Genomic DNA, 17269 nt, shown 5'->3' with positions numbered 1-17269 from the left:
GAAATTTATGAAACATAGTTTGCAGTGGGAAAACAATCTGGTTCTTAGGGAAACTCGTGTTCTTGCCTGAAATGAACAGTCATATACCTTTGGGCAAATTGGTCTTTTCAGGTCTCAGTTTCCTTGTCTATGCTGCTGCTGTTAAGTCACTTCAGTCGTGTCCGACTCTGTGCGACCCCAGAGATGGCAGCCCACCAGGCTCCCCTGTCCCTGGGATGCTCCAGGCAAGAACACTGGAGTGGATATATACCATAAAGAAATTGAACATGATCTCCTGAGTCACCACTAACTTTGTGGCACTATAAAGGTACACACACAGAACAAGCTGGATATTTATAATAAATGCATTTAGTAACTTTTAAAGTGAGTGACAAGGAAATTCAGGCAGAGAAGACAGAGGAAGACCACAGGGTTTCAGAAACTATTCCATCTGAGAGCTCACTTCCCTTTTATAAATAGATGTTTGCTTTTAAGATTTCCAGACAAAAGTCACTCTCCCAGAGTTGAGACTGTTTGAGTCTGAGATGTTAATCTCAATAATGGAGAGTGTGGTTCAACACTTTCTGGCAATTGATGCCCAAAGCCCCTGGGATGGAAGGAGAGGGGACAACTAGTTTATATGGGAGGAAATAGAATATCGAGGTGCCTTCAGTTCCCCCAACAGGAGGGGGAAAGAATCATTGCAGGAAGGAATGCATTTTTCCTTGGTAGAAGAGTTTGAAAGTTCAGGTCAAAGTCAGAATATTAGAGCAGCTATTCATATATCACCTAACACAATTTCCTCATGTTATAAGTTTTATAAATGGGGAGGCCAACCTAGTAAGCTTATATGACATAGCTCAGTTTGTATTAGAGCAAGGCTAAGAACTAGTTTCATGATTGGAGTAGAAAGGGCAGCTAAATGTGAGGATAAGGAACAGGCCTGGGATTTCCCTGGCAGTTCAGTGGTTAAGAATGTACACTTCAATGCAGGGGGCATGGGTTCGATCCCTGGTCAGGGAATTAAGATCCTACAAGTCACATGGCATGGCCAAAAGGAAAAAAAAAAAAGAATCAGGCCATTCATTCATGGTGGTATCTCCCAGCTCCTAGTCCAGTTCCTGACAAGTAGCAGATGCTTCATAAACATTGGTCACAGAACTCACCAGCTGACTGACTTGACTGAATGAATGTATGAGTGATATATTTCTACCTGTGTTCCCAGGGAACACTGTCCATTTCAGACCGAGGACTACTATTTCACTGGAGATAGTAGAGGGTTTACTCTCTTTGCCAAGAGACACTTGACAGAGTAACAGTTTTCTTCCTCTGAGTATTGCTTCCTCTTCGTTGATGAGGACAGGGTAAATGTCAGTCTTCACAGGATGTGTGTGGTCTAGCATGAGAGAGAACTGGCATTTCCTTTGCTGTCATCGTAGATGACAGTGTTAAGAGAGCAGTGATTGGTAGTCGAACACCTGCTGTGCTGGGCCAGCAGTCTGGAGAGTGGCCACTGCTCCTGTGACTTGGGAGGAGAGACAGTTCCAGGAAATACTCAGTTCGATTGGAGAATTGAAACGGCACCTAAACAGAGCCATTGTTTGACTTTCTTCTTCAGAATCCATGTTTTCACATCTTCTTTTTGATTGTGTCCTGCTCATGCTGCTACTGCTTACAAGTAAGTCTGGATTTTTGCAGTTGGATAGTACAAGATAAAGATGCAAGGATGATCATTGTAATAAGCAAAAGCTTGGAAGAAACCTAAATATCCACCAGCAGAAGGTGGGTAAAGAAATTGTGATATATCCATGATACAAATTGCAAAGCTGATGAAACATAATGATATGAGATGTCTTTAAATCATAATGTTAATTGAAGAAAGCAAGGAGCAGAAAAATGGATATATTGGACTTGTTTTTGTGTGTGTCACAGGGCAGTGGGAATACATGAATGCTTCTCTGGGAAAGGGAGCTGGGAAATGGAAAAGAGCAGGGTACGGGAGAGTTGTCATATGCTTTTTATACTGCTTTTATAATATGTGTGTATATTTTTATACTGCTTTTTAATATGCATGTATATTAGTGTGTAGTTTACATAAATTTTAAACCTCAGAACAGCCATACATTAACTTCTTATTCAACCAAGGGTTTTTATTCATTATGTGACTGGTCCTTCATTAAAAAAAAAGGAGAGAGAGTTTTGTGTCAGGATAACTGCCCTGAGTTTGTGAATAGACGACTAGCCTAAATGGGTGAGCTCTTTTCCTGGCTGGCAGTGACTCACTGCTGATTATCTGTTTCCATCAGCAGTGCCCTTCAATGTTTACAGGACCAGGCCATGATTCTCTCCTTGGGCACTGGTTCTCAAAGTGAGGTTCTAAGATGAGCCATATTCTGAGCGTGTCCTGGGAACTTGTTAGAAATATAATTCTTGGGCCCCACCCAAGAACTATTGAATGGGGAACTCTAGCAGTTGAGCTCAGCTCTCTCTGTTTGAACAAGGCTTTCTGGTGATTCTGGTGCCCCTTGAGTCTGAGAATCATTGCTATAGTGAACTGTTCTCCAAGCAGGACAGCAGCAGTGGTTTCCTCTTTATTCTGCAAAGCACTGCTTGCAGTTTTCTTGAAGTGGAACAACCTCTCTCACTGCTCTCTTTCCCTCTTTATGCAGGTTCTTTGAAAGGGGCATATGTGTCTCAGGTGGGTCAGAATGCTGATCTGCCCTGCACCTACTCTCCAGCTACCACTGAGAATCTCGTGCCTGTGTGCTGGGGCAAGGGACCCTGCCCTGTGTTTGAATGTTACAGTTTGGTGCTCAGGACTGATGGAAGGAACGTGACCTATCAGACATCCAGCAGATACCTACTAAAGAGGGATTTGCACAAAGGAGACGTGACCTTAACCATAAAGAATGTGACTTTAGCTGACAGTGGGACCTATTGCTGCCGGATCCAATTCCCAGGTCTAATGAATGATCGAAAATCAAACCTGGAGTTGATCATCAAACCAGGTGAGTAGACTTTTGCATACCTTCTTTCTGAATGAGATTTGCCTGTGGATCATATTAAATACACTGACTGATCTCACCTTTGGTCTTCCCAATTACAGCCCTCCAGTTGGGACCCTAAGACCTAAAGCTTAACAGGTCCAACCGTGTTTAATTCCCTCCATCTATTTTGAACCTCATGGCCATAGAATGAAGGAAAGTGCTAGATCAGTGGTCTGAGTACCTGACTGGTCATTGGAATCACCTGGGGAGCCTTTTGACTCCCACAGATGCTTGGGCTCCAGCCCTGAACCAGGGAAATCAGCATTTCTGGAGGTGGATGGAGCCTGAGCATGGGAGTTTTACAAAGTCTACACCCAATGATTCTTCCCCATGTGCAGCCAAGATTGAGAACCACTGGATCTGCATGTGTGGGGAAGAGGGGGCACGTATGCTTTCATGTTTTAATGCTTATAGAGTGTGTACTTAGTGGTTGATGGAGCTAAGTTCAAATTTGACACTGCTTCTTACCAGCTATGTAATCTTGATCAAGTTATTTAAACTCTGTGACCTCTTCTTCTATAAAATATAATATTACCTACCCTAGAGGCCACTGGGAGTATTTTATGAGATGTTTTGTCAAATGCATTTACTATGGCTGTAAGTTTTATTGTTAACAATTAGACTGTGATAATAATGATGTAACACACCTCTGTCAGACATTCTGAGTGTCATATACTCTCAACGAAGGTGTTCAGGTAGGTTTGGAAGTTTAGCATGTGTTTCTCTTCTATTGTTGTGTTTACAGTTTTTTTTCTGTTGCCACTTTTCTGCTGTCAGAGAAGCCTCATCCTTACGTTGGTTTCTGACTTTAGCCAAGGTCACCCCAGCTTGGACTCCATGGAGGGACATCACTACAGCCTTTCCAAGGATGCTCACCACAAAGGGACCGGTCTCAGGTAATTACACATGGTGTATAGGAGGAAACCTTTAGTTGGTTTCAGAGTTCAGAAGATTTAGAATATGGGGAAAATATGAGAAAATAGTTTGAGTGGAGGCACGAATATTTCTGTGCACCCAAGATAGTGACAGGGGTAAGGAAGGGTTTGAGGTAAATTTATGCTGGGAAAAAAGAGCCCCAGGCTAGGATTCTGAATTAGTCATGAGTAGCCCTCTACCTGAGCCAAAGCCTTTCACTTCTCCTGATAGCAGCTTCCTCTTCTGTCTGAGGAATGAGTTCAGAGACTTGGATTTCACCACCCAATAATTCCTGACTCTTGAAAAAGATTTTTGATGAGCTTCTTATTTTGCCAAACAAGGGAAAAAAAGATTTCTACTATTGACATCCCCGTGTTTAAAAAAAAAAAAAAGAGGATACTCTTATATAAGTTTAATGAAAAACTCATGTTTCCTTGTTATTTTCTGATTTACTCCTGTACTGATGATGTTTTGTCATGTATTGGCCCCAGTCCATGTTTGGGATAATTTGGATTAGGCTATTTCAAGAGTTCCTTCTAACTGGAATAAAGTCCATCATCTTCCTCAGATTCTGACCTCAGAAGGAGCAGCTAAAACCTTCAAGTATTTCAACAAGTATTTTCCACAGTGCTCTAGAAAGAAAATAAGGTTGACAGAGCAGACCTCAAGTCACATTGATCAGGGAGGAGTTCTGGTCTCTCTAAACTCTCCAAAGCATAGTCTTTGATTCAGTAAAATGAGGTGGTTGTTGTTTAGTTGCTAAGTCATGTTTGCCTCTTTTGTGACCACATGGACTGTAGCCCATCAAGCTCCTATCCATGAGATTTCCCAAGCAAGAATACTAGAGTGGGCTGCCATTTCCTTCTCCAGGGGATCTTCCAGACCCAGGAATTGAACTCACGTATTCTGAATTGGCAGGTGGATTCTTTACCACTGAGCAACCAGGAAAGCCCTAAAATTTAATAATAGGTAAATTCCAATCCTAATCTATTAAATCTCTCAGATTTAAATAAGGAAGTGTGTCTAAAGTGCTTAGCCCAGAGTCTGATCATGGTACATACCCAGTACATGTTAGTTATTGTCATTTTCAGTAAGATCTAGAGGCAGAATGAGGTTGCAGTTAAGTATTTGTTCAGTGATGGGCTTCCCAAGGTGACTCTGTGGGTAAAGAACCTGACTGAAATGCAGGAGACACAAGAGATGAAGGTTCAATCCCTGAGTCAGGAAGATCCCCTGGAAAAGGACATGGCAACCCGCTTCAGTATTCTTGCCTGGAGAATCCCATGGACATAGGAGCCTGCCAGGCTATGGTCCATACGGTTGCAAAGAGTTGGACATGACTGAAACAAGTGAGCACAGCACAGCGCTTCAGTGATAGGCAGAATGGGTTCTAATGTCAGCTTTTTGTGTTAGTTTTATAAACTCAGTTTTGTTGCTCAAACTCTGTGAGGCTCAATTTCCTTACCTCTATAATGAGGCTAATTTCCAGTGCCTGTGTCATAAGACTATTGTGAAGACTGATGTGATGACATATGTAAAGCACTAAGCATAATGCGTAATGCCCTGCCCAGACAAAGCACTCAAATATTAGTTATTTTAAATACTAATGTCAGTTCTCTAGAGGTTGAATCTTTTTGTTGGTTCTTTAGTCACTGGGTACCAAGATCTCTCATGCAATTTGTAAGGAAGTTAAATATGGTGGAAACAGATGATCACCCACATAGTGAGCTAATCGAATCATACCAAGTGTTTATCATATGTCATTGTTATATTTTAAAGAATTCCACGACTGTAGACCTTGAAGGGAATGGTGGGAGTCCCACTTACCCATCATGGGTTTCAGTGCTCTTTACAATGTCACGCCCCAGTGGACATTTGCTGTGTGACCACACACCTTCCCAGATACAGAAATAGCTTCCTCACAAGGCAGTGCACGTTTTTTGAGGTGTCTGTACCATAACCAGAAGTGGCCTTCACTTCAGGTTTTACTTGTTTGTTCCTTCCCTTTAGGGCAACAGAATGGGGCCATCTTTTGTACCTGGGAATATAGGGAGAGTGCCTACAATCTCTGAGCTTTTCAAAGGCCTGAGAAAATACTTAAACAAAAAAAGGCAATGGCTCCAAACTACGGAAATAAAAGGAAAAGTTGAAATTAACTAGTATTTAATTAGTTAATTAATTAGTATTTAATGGTATGACTATAATACGTAACATTATACCAGTTAATTACCTGCAAGTCAGCTTGTGTGTAGTTGTACACACCGTTTCTTTAACGTGGAATGTGGGTACATACGCTTGCTATGAAGTGGAGAGGAGCCTTTACAAGTAAGAGTTCCAAGGGTCTTTGAGGTTCCTAAACCAGCTTTGAACATCGGACAAATGAAATCTCTCCTCCACCTGAAGAAAGCAGGACTGGATCACGGATGAATCCTTAGCTCTGGAAGTAGACTTGATTTGAATCTCGGGGTCTCCAGTTAATAGCTATGTGATCTTGGACAAAATACCTCTCTGAGACTTCTTCATTTGAAAAATGGGAAAATAATAGTACTTTGCACACAGTGACTACAGCCATGGAATTAAAAGATGCTTGGTTCTTCAAAGAAAAGCAATGGCAGCTCTAGACAGTGTATTAAAAAGCAGAGACATCACTTTGCTGACAAAGGTCCGTGTGGTCAAAATGGTTTTTCCAGTAGTCATGTATGGATGTGAGAGTTGGACCATGCAGAAGGCTGAGCGCTGAAGAACTGATACTTTCAAACTGTAGTGTTGGAGAAGACTCTTGAGAGTCCTTTGGACAGCAAGGAAATCAAACCAGTCAATCCTAAAGGAAATCAACCCTGCATATTCATTGGAAAGACTGGTGCTGAAGCTGAAGCTCCAATACTTTGGCCACCTGAAGTGAAGAGCTGACTCATTGGAAAGACCCTGATGTTAGAAAATATTGAGGACAAGAGAAGGGGTTACAGAGGATGAGATGGTTGGATAGCATCACTTACTCAATGGACATGAGTTTGAGCAATCTCACAGAGATAGTAAAGGACGGGGAGCCTGACATGCTGTAGTTCATGGGGTTGCAAGTCAGACATGACTTAGTGACTGAACAAGAACAACGCGGTGGTGAAGATGAAAAGATATTGTGCATGTAGAGTACTAAGCACTGTGTCAGGCACATAAAACATGCTAGATGGTAAATATTAAGTTTGTATACTTTTAATATCATCAACCTGCTCCGCCAGTCTTGGGTCCTCTAGGAAACACACTGTAACTTCCTCCATCTGTCCCACCCATCTTGGTTGACGTCAATCTATGTGAAAATAAGCTGTGATAACCCAATAGGGCTTTAGTTGATTGATCATTTTCACTGTAAGATGAAGTTAAAAAAAAAAGTTAGAAGTCAGACAGTCTTATCATTTAAGCCAAGAAAAGTAATTGTATGGAAGCAGAAACTAGATTTACACTAGAAAATACTGTATGTGTAGTTTACTTAGTAGTTCCACCAGTGTGGTTTTAAAATTCCTTTTCGTAAAGGAGCAAAGGTAAATGGGAGATAACGTCTTTCCTTTTCTTAAAAAATAAACAAAACTTTAGGCTGAGAATATGCTTTTGTAGTATTAAAATCAGAGTCTGTATGCCAGGAGTTTAGCATTAAAAGGCTTAGACTTTGAAGCTACCAGAAAGTGACCATGGCATTTAGGAAGTTTCATAGCCTCTGACTCAACCAGAAAAATGAGTTTGCATCCTTACTTTTCCCAAGGCTGACAATTTATTGGTTTTTAAAATGCATTGTTTATGAGATAAGGGCCTGCACCCATCTTGTTCACTGTTCTGTCCTCTGTGCCTGGCATAGAGTGGGGATGTAATATATGTTCATTGAATGGATAGGCAGATAAATAAATGAATACCTAAAAAGGAAAGAAAGTGATCTGGGATCTGGGCAACATGATGAGCTTAGTAATCACAGTGCTGAGGTGAGCATTGTTGGAGGCAGCATAGTTAAGTGTGTACTTAAGGCCACGCAGACCTAAATTGGAAGGCCATTTCTGTTATTCGCTAAGCTGTATGACCTTGGGTAAGTCATTTAGCTTCCTAATTCTCAGCTTCTTCGTCTGTGCAATGGGACAGATACTCCCTACTGTAAGATAGTTGTTTTGAGTGTTAAATGAGATATACTTCCTTGAAGAATTTAACACAATGCCTATTCATAGTAAATTATAGTTACAGTTATTATTATTTTCATTTTTTAGGGAACAAAATACCCTCTCTTAATGTTAAATGGTTTTGAGAAAATCAACTTTCCTTACCTTTCAGAGTCTAATCATGCCACATCTTTATCCATTCATTTGTTGATGGACATCTATACAATGGAATATTACTTAGTTATAAAAATGAAATAATGCCATTTGCAGCAACATGGGTGGACTTTGAGATTATCATACTAAGTGAAGTGAGCCAGACAGAGAAAGGCAAATGTCGTATCATATTGCATATATACATATGAATTTACTTACAAAACAGAAATAGACTCATAGACATAGGAAACAAACTGATGGCTACCAAAAGGGAAAAGGGTGAAGGAGGGATAAATTAGCAGTTCGGGATTAACATAGACGAGGCATCCCAGTTGGCCCTGGTGGTAAAGAATCCACCTGCTAATGCATGAGATGCAAGAGATGGGGTCCAACCCCTGGATCAGGAAGATACCCTGGAGTAAGAAATGACAACCCACTCTGGTATTCTTGCCTGGAAAAGTTCCATGAACAGAGAAGCCTGGCAGGCTACAGTCCATGGGGTCTCAAAGAGTTGAACATGACTGAGCGACTGAGCACACAGATATATACAGTAGATAACCAACAAAGATCTACTGTATAGCACAGGGAACTATACTCAGTAAGTTGTAATAACCTGTAAGGGAAAAGAATCTGAAAAAGACTATATATATTCTGAATCACTTTACTGTATACCTGAAACTAACACAACATTGTAAATCAACTATACGTCAATTAAAAAATGAACAAAATAAATATTGAAGAGCAGTCATGTGATCTAAAAAAAGTCTAATTATAATGCCTGCTTGTGTATCGTCAATGCTGTTAGAATTTTGCAGACCGTTTTAGGTCCTATGGACACAACAAACTACATATTCAAATATGTCTTCCCAGAAGAAGTCTCCATTTCATAGAACATAGGTAGTTCGGTTTGTTATCTGGGTGAAAAAACATCATCCTAGAGTTGATTTGTAAGTGTTCAATAAATTCCGTTGGTTTCTCAGTTAATTATTGTGAAGAGTATGAAGTAGAATTAATTTCAAGTAGAATTATAGGCAGCTTAAAAAAAAAAAAACAACAAACCTCATATAAAAGAGCATTCCTAACTGTTTTGGCTATTTTTCTTCTTTGTGGTAGAGACACGGACACTGAAGACCCTCCATGATAAAAATCAGACAGTAAGTAACTGTGTGTGTGAACTCAGCTCGTGCTCAACTCAAAGAAAAAAAAGTATGGCTTTAGACTTCCTTCCTGTCCACTCTTTCCTTGGGGAAAAATACCTAATCTCCCTTGTCTTTGGGTTCCTTGACTATAACATGTTGCTGATGACAATTGTAATTGCAGAGGCCTGTTGTAAGGATGGAGTGAGATGATGCATATAAAAGTGCCTGGCACATAGTAGGTGTGCCAAAAGGAAGACTCACTAGCATTTTGTTCTTATCCTGAAATTTCACAACTGTATACCACTGTGGAGGGTTCAGACACCCTGCATCTCCTGAGAGTAGTGTTTTTCCTTGTTAACATTTCTACCCTAGTGAGAAAGATTGTTTGTTTGTTTAAATTTATTTATTTATGACAAGACACCAGTCAGGAATATTCTAAGGTAAGAACTTACATATCTAACCAAAAACAAAGCTGTATTTCAATCAACCACCATTTTAATATCTCCCACCTTCTCAGAATGCAAGGGAAAACCACTAGAAAACAATCTGATAGCAGTGACTGGGAAATTGTTTGAGGACATACCCGGGAGTCTGCATTCATTTGACACAGTCTGACTCACTCTCAAGTATTTTGTGTTTGTCCTGCGGTCTTCACAATCCAGGACTGCCTTTTAAATACCTCTTTGTGCCACACTGCTCAGGGCGCATTTGCACAGTGCACTTGCAGTAAATGTGGGTTGAATAAATGGAGAACTTAATTGCTTAATGTTGTTTTAAAAGTGTTCACTGTTGCTCTTTTTAAAGGGGGAACATGAACTGAAAGTTTAGAAGCAGGATGCAGAGCAATAGCAATAAAAGCTATCGCTGATTGAACATTTATCCTGTACCAGGCTCTGTGCCAAGTTTTCTGGTTTTTGTCACTTGATTTTCCTGATAACTTTACAAGATGACTCTGCTGTTTGGTGACAGAACTGGGATTTGAACCCAAGACTGTCAGGCTGCAAATTCCTAGCTTTTAAATCACTATCTTTCTGTGGAAATTGGGGTTTCATGGTACAACACCAAATTTAGACCTCTCTGAAACTCCCTGGAAACATGAGGGAATCTTATATAAATAGGGTTCCACTTTAATGTTCATTTTTGTTGGGGAAATTGGGAGTCCATTTACTAAGGCTACTTCTCCACCCATACTGCAGACAAGCATATCTTATTCTCTTGCTAAGTCCAAAACTTCAGCTAATCTTTTTCTTTGGGTGGTTTGAAGTTTGTCTAGAAGGGGACAGATTGTGAGTCATTTCAAGGTCCCTGCTTTCCTGGGATACTGTGAAAGGGCTGTTCTGATGCATAAGTCGTGAGATTACCTGGGCAGACAATGGGTTTCTGGCCATTTGCTGTAATTCTGTTTGCGTTTCCATAGGAAATATCCACACTGGCTACTGAGTTACAAGACATGGGTGCCACCACCAGAACAGGCCTCTACATAGGAGCAGGAGTCTTTGCTGGGCTGGCTCTGATTCTTATCTCTGGTGGTCTAATTCTCAAATGTAAGTCATCTGATGGTGCTTCTCTCTCCCTCTGATAAGGAACTGTTAATATAGGAACCAACCCAAACCTAGACATTATAATTATTAGGTTATATTGATTAGAATCAATACTCTTCAGTCCTTTCAAATCACAGGATTAATAATAGCTTGTTTTTATTCAGTGCTTACTGTGTAACAAGCATGTTTTTATATTTATCATCATCACCATCTTATAAGGTAGGTAGTACTGTTATCCCCATTTTTTTACAGCAGAGGAGAGTAACACTTAGAGACAGTAAACTTTCAAGGTTTTCTCAAGGTTTCAGAATCGGTAAGTGGCAAAGCTGGAATTCAGATTCAGGCAGGTTGATTCTAGTACCTATTTTCTTATTTTGTAAAGAGCATAAATATTTTAAATTCATGAATTAGCAATCACTTCCTTCTATGCATTTTCTATCTTATGTATCTCTTACGTGTGGTTCTTTAAAGAGGGGCAGCAGGTTCCTTTAACATTGGGTCATGGTCAAGGTTGCAGCATTTGTAATTTTCCTCCATTGTGGCACTCAGCAAACTTTTTACTTCTAAGTTGATTATGTTTATTTTTTAAAAATAAGTATAATTTATATGTGATACACTGTCTATGTAAAATGTGTCCAACTTAATGAATTTTTGTAGATGATTTCACTCAGGAAACCATCACCACAATCAATGACCAAACACTTCCATCACTCTGAAAGCCTCACATACTTTAATAATTGTGATATATTCTCTTCTCTTTGGGGCAGAGGCCAAGGCCTTATACCTCTATTATTTTAGTAGCCTTTCTTACTCATCTGTAAACATAGACTGTGTGTAGCATTACAAACCATTCCGAAATTTCCCAGGACTGAAGCGGGGTAGGGGGTCTGAATATGTGGGTTTTCAGGGCTAAAACTGGGACAGTCCAGGGAAAACTGGGATGAGCTGCTCATCCTGTGTGGCTTAAAGCTTCCAAGTGCTTTATGTGCATTAAGTCCTCATAATTACCCTGTTGAGAAAAGTACTAATATTGTTCTCATTTACCAGTTGGAGAGCCATTGTGTTGAAAGGTTAAGTAACTTTTAGTCCAACGTGACACTGTTAATTGATAGAGGATTTGAAACCTGGGCTATGCTGCTTACCTTTTTGTTATTCTGCCATTAATGGTAAATGAATTGTTCAGAGGAAGAAGCTACTCACTCCCACTTACCCGAGTTTATGGAGAGGTAGCAGTGGAGTTTGGGAATTGACCACATGAATATGGAATCTACAGGCTGATAGGAGTAATGATAACACCCACTTTTTGTGTTCTGCCAAGGCCTGGATATTGGGGACTGTTATGGTTTGGGTAAAAGGGTATGGAAAGAAATTGATGAAGAGTGGGAGAAGTCGTGTTTTGTACACACATATGATAACTGCCAAAATGGTATGGGGAGGGAGGTGGGAGGGGGGTTCAGGATGGGGAACACGTGTACACCCATGGCGGATTCATGTTGATATATGGCAAAACCAATACAATATTGTAGAGTAATTAGCCTCCAATTAAAATAAATAAATTTATATTAAAAAAATGACTACATAGAAGAATAGATGGGAAAGTTGTGTACAATTTGCAGTCTTTTCCCTAGAAGCTGCTAGAGAAAATCACACAACGAGGGTAACAGGTTTTTAATCATGACATCAAAGCCATAAATTGACACTCAGAAATGTGCAGCAATCTTGTTTCTTCCTAGTGCAGTGTCTGAGATGAGCATCACATATTTCACTGCTTCTCAAACCTCCCTCCCTTCTCACTGCACTAATGAAGTATTAAAAGCCTGTTTCAACTACTTTGGCATAGCCATGACTTCCTTCTTCCTTTGATTGCTTTCTCCAAAATCATCTCTTTCTCCATTCCTATTTATGCTTTTTTTATTAGTGTAAAAATAAGATCTAGTTCACACATTTCTCTCCCGCCACTCCCATTTCTCTCCTCTCCTTCACAGGCATATTTCAGATGAGTTATTCCTACATTTCATTCCTCTGTACTCTTCAAACACCCCCAGCCCCATTTAGCTTCTACACCTGAATTGCCATGGAAGTAGTTTTAGTTCAAGCTCAGTGATCTCCATTTTGATAAACCCAGTAGATACCTCTGTCTTCATTGCAATACATCCATCTTTCAGTAATATTCACCTGTTGACCCTCACTCATTCCAAAAAAGTCTTCCTTCTCTTGACTTCTGAAAGACCACTCTCACTTTGGCCACTCCTTTTCAGTCATTTTTATAATTTTCTCTCCTTCAGCATGATCTTTAGTTGTTGAGATTCCCCAGAGCTGGTGTTTTTCCTCTCTCCATACCCTCTGGATGATGATAACCTATATTTCCATAGACTTAAATGTCATCCTTAGTTTCTATCTTCAGCCCTCAAGGGTGTTGGTACTGACTGTCCAGCTGTTCAGGTGTTATCTCTACTTATTTGTCTCCCACCTTACTGTGTCCAAAAAGGAGCTCTGGAGTCTATATTCCACCTTTTAAAAACCCTACCCCACCTCGCTGGGTCTTCATCATAGTGTTTCCCTACCATCCAAGTGGTTGCCTGAGCTAGAAGCCCTCCTTGAATTCTCTCCTTCTTCACTCCTAACACACAATCCCAACTACACACAATCCAGTTTCACTTCTTGCACTTTCCCCAAAACATATCTAAAATCCATTCATGATTCTGTGCCTCTCTGTCACTACCTTACTCTGAGGCAGTTCATGCCTTACCTGCTCTTTTTTTCATACCTCCTTTTAGTTCATTCTCCTCATAGCAACCAAAGTGATTTTCTTGAAACCCAGTTATATCATTTTTCTGGCCTTCAATTATTTCTTATATCTTAGGATAAAACCCAAGCTCCTGATTATGGCTTCAAGGGTCCTATAGTATCTAGCCCAGCCTCCATTTCAGACCTTATCTTGTACCACTCTTTTATTCCAGTCATGCTTTCAGTTTCAGGCACTTATCACCATCTTTACCAGGGCTTTACTCAATCCAGAATGCTCACCCTGGTTCTTCATTTGGCTGACTCATTCTCTTCTTTCAGAACTGAGCTTAAAGATCATCTTAGTGGTATGTATCTGTTCATTCCATACTCCTAATTAATCTCTGCTCCTCTCTACCCTTTGGCAACCATAAGTTTGTTTTCTATGTCTGTGAGTCTGTTTCTGTTTTGTAAATAAAGCTATTTAATGTTTTTAGCTTTCACATATAAATGATACCATATTTGTTTTTCTCTGTCTTATTTCACTCAGTATGATAATCTCTAGGTTAATCCATTTTGCTGCAGTACTTTTCTTTCTGTCACATCAAGTTTGAAATTGTTTTATTTTTTCTATTTCTTATTTTTTTTTCTTAAATGTCTCCCCACTGGAAGACAAGCTTAATGATGTCAGGGCTCATAATTCATTTTTGTGTCCCTGGTGCTTTAGCATACTACCAGATATGTAGTAGGCACTCCCTATATTTGTTAAATATGAAAATACATCTTTATTACTTTCTACCACAGTTTATGTAATATACCAAGACACACATCAGTGGTTTGATGTAATTCAATCTTAACCGGTAGACCAGATTTCCCTAAACAATCTTTGCCTCCCGTTAGCGTGTTTTGTTTTTTATCTCATTTATTTTATTAAATCATTTTAAGTGGACTTTCGTTTGCCTTTCTACTTAGGGTATTCTGATAGAAAAGAGAAGATACAAAATTCAAGGTAAGAATCATGAGTAGGGTAGGAGAAGGTGGGGATCTTGAGTGAGCCGTCAGCTGATTGAGCACCTACTCCACCCAGGCTCTAGGTGGCCACTGGTTACAGAAGTGAACGAGAAGCTCAGCGTCTACTCTCAGAGCTTTTCATAACTCAGCCTGGTTCTTCTGAACTCTGATTGCCTGTTAGAATCACCTAGGGTACTTAAACATATTTGTCTATCCCAGAGCAAATACTTTAGAATCTTTGGGGATGAGGTCTCAGCATAGTGAAAAAGTGAAAGAGTTAGTTGCTCAGTTTGTGTCCGACTCTTTGTGACCCCGTGAACTGTAGCCCGCCAGGCTCCTCTGTCCATGGAATTCTCCAGGAAGGAATACTGGAGTGGGTGGCAATTCCTTTCTCCAGTGGATCTTCCCTACTCAGGGATCAAACTCGGGTCTCTTGCATTGCAGGTGGATTCTTTACTATCTGAGCCACCAGGGAAGCCCTTATTGTTCTAAAAACTTTCTAGGTAATTGTAATATACAAACAGAGTTGAAAACTGCTTGTCTGTCATATTGCAGAATTAGTCTCCATTCCTAATTACACTACATACACACAAAGCTTATATAACTTTTACTGGGTTTCTGTGACATTTAGGACATGGGCAGAATGAAATATATTTTAAGAAAAAAATGATTCTGTCCACTGAATACTATCTGAACCACTAATAATTTTAGACTAAGTCTAGGTGGTGTTAGTGGTGAAGAACCTGCCTGCCAGTGCAGGAGATATAAGAGATGCAGGTTCACTCCGTGGGTCGGGAAGATCCCTTAGAAGAGGGCATGGCAACCCACTCTTGCCTGGAGAATCCCATGGACAGAGGAGCCTGGAAGGCTACAGTCCCTAGGATCATAAAGAGTTGGACACAACTGAAGTGACTTAGCATTCACACACACTAGATGGTATAGTTAGTTATGAAGACAAAATAGTCTGCAGTAAAAAAGTAAAATAAGACCAAATAAAACATTTAATCATCATGGCTCTATATGATATATAAGCAGCATTTATTAGAGCTGAAACCTGAAATGTTATAATATCAATAGGTAATATTTACATTTATGTGTACTACTGCTGCTCCTGCTGCTGCTAAGTCACTTCAGTCGTGTCCGACTCTGTGCAACCCCATAGATGGCAGCCCACCAGGCTCCGCCATCCCTGAGATTCTTTATGAAATTATTGGGTTAATGTTTTATCTCTACCTATAAATGTAAACTCCGTAGAAAATTAGTAAGTTATCAGCCACATTAATAACTGTATCCCCTAGTGCACACCTGAATCTTAGTACACACTTCATAAATATTTGAGGATTGCATGGATAAATGTTCCTTACAGCAGCCCTGTGAGAGAAGAGTACTTATTCCTATTGTATAGATGAGGACCCTAACACCCTGAGTTTACTAATATACAGCCTCCAGGAGCTTTTTGTGTTTTGTTCACTGTAGTATCTCTTGATGCATGGGCTCAGTGTGTAACACACTAAATAGTTCTTTAATGAATAAATGGAAAAGGCAAATCCAACTTAGCCTAGATCTTACGGATGGTAAGCAACAGAGGTAGAATTCAAACTCAAGTCTCACTGGATCCATAACACATTCCTTTTACTTTTCAGAATTGTTTAAACCCACATAATAATTGAAATAACAGTGCAATTTGAGCATGTTATTTGATATTTTGTCACATTTACTTTGTTTCTGTCTTTACGTATACAATTTTGTTTTTTTTCTGAACCATTTATACAGGTGTTTCAGACATCTTGACACTTCACATAAACACTTTAGTCTGCACTTCCTCAGAATAAGTATATTCTCTTAGATAACACAATTCCACTTTTATACCTAAGAAATTTCAGATTAATTTGAATTTGTACAGAGTATTCCCCAGATTATTTCATTGCTATTTTATGTTTTCCCTTCCTAGTCAGGACCTGATCAAGGATCATATACTTCCTTGGTTGCTAACTCTTCAGTAAAGCCCATTCTCTCAATTCTACTACACGTTGTCCAGAAAATGCTTAACTCAACTACAATACTTTATTTCCACAGCCTCATCACTTTGGCCAACCTTTCTCCTTCAGGGTTGGCAAATACAGCAGCAGAGGGGATGCACCCAGTGGAAAACATCTATATCATTGAGGAAAACATATATGAAGTGGAGGATCCATACGAGTGTTACTGCTCCGTCAACAGTGGGCATCAATCCTAACAACCTCTGGGCTGCTGTCACCTTTCAACGTCACCAGATTCAACCACTTCATCTAGGGGCTTGGTGTTGTCTTCTTTGAAAACATGAGATGGCTCAGCTGACTGATTTGAGAAATTCTGCCCTTGGCCACCGAGCAGAGTTTTTCCATATTTTAAAGATAACTAGCTCACTTGAGGATTGAGCTGGGACCTGTGTGGTAATACACAGGCACTACATTGCCTCTGTGTTCCATCCACCCAACTCAGAGACTGCTAATTGGGACATTAGAGCTCCAGTGGGCTTTTATAGAGAGTAAGAATTCTTAATATGGGATCTCTGGAATTCTAGATATTCGATTACATGGTGTGTCCATGAAACTCCTGAAAATACAGGGGAAATTATGTGCTGA

General features: G+C 39.9%; 1 protein-coding gene across 1 annotated transcript; it reads left to right on the top strand.

The window, feature by feature from the left end:
- The first annotated feature begins 1541 nt into the window (after positions 1-1541).
- HAVCR2 (hepatitis A virus cellular receptor 2) lies at positions 1542-17269 on the top strand. Its single transcript, NM_001077105.2, has 7 exons — positions 1542-1657; positions 2649-2987; positions 3839-3922; positions 9344-9384; positions 10787-10913; positions 14607-14643; positions 16722-17269. Exons 1-7 carry the CDS (start codon positions 1603-1605, stop codon positions 16879-16881), a joined length of 843 nt encoding a protein of 280 aa, NP_001070573.1. The 5' UTR covers positions 1542-1602; the 3' UTR covers positions 16882-17269.

The sequence above is a fragment of the Bos taurus genome, chromosome 7, assembly GCF_002263795.3.
Source record: "Bos taurus isolate L1 Dominette 01449 registration number 42190680 breed Hereford chromosome 7, ARS-UCD2.0, whole genome shotgun sequence".
Taxonomy (NCBI): Eukaryota; Metazoa; Chordata; class Mammalia; order Artiodactyla; family Bovidae; genus Bos; species Bos taurus.
This window is presented reverse-complemented; position numbering and strand designations above follow the sequence as displayed.

Coding starts and splice junctions, on each gene's coding strand:
- HAVCR2 (NM_001077105.2), top strand. CDS start 1,603: ATGTTTTCACATCTTCTTTTTGATTGTGTCCTGCTCATGCTGCTACTG. Junction 9,385..10,786: donor TCCATGATAAAAATCAGACA/GTAAGTAACTGT, acceptor GCGTTTCCATAG/GAAATATCCACACTGGCTAC. Junction 14,644..16,721: donor GAGAAGATACAAAATTCAAG/GTAAGAATCATG, acceptor TTATTTCCACAG/CCTCATCACTTTGGCCAACC.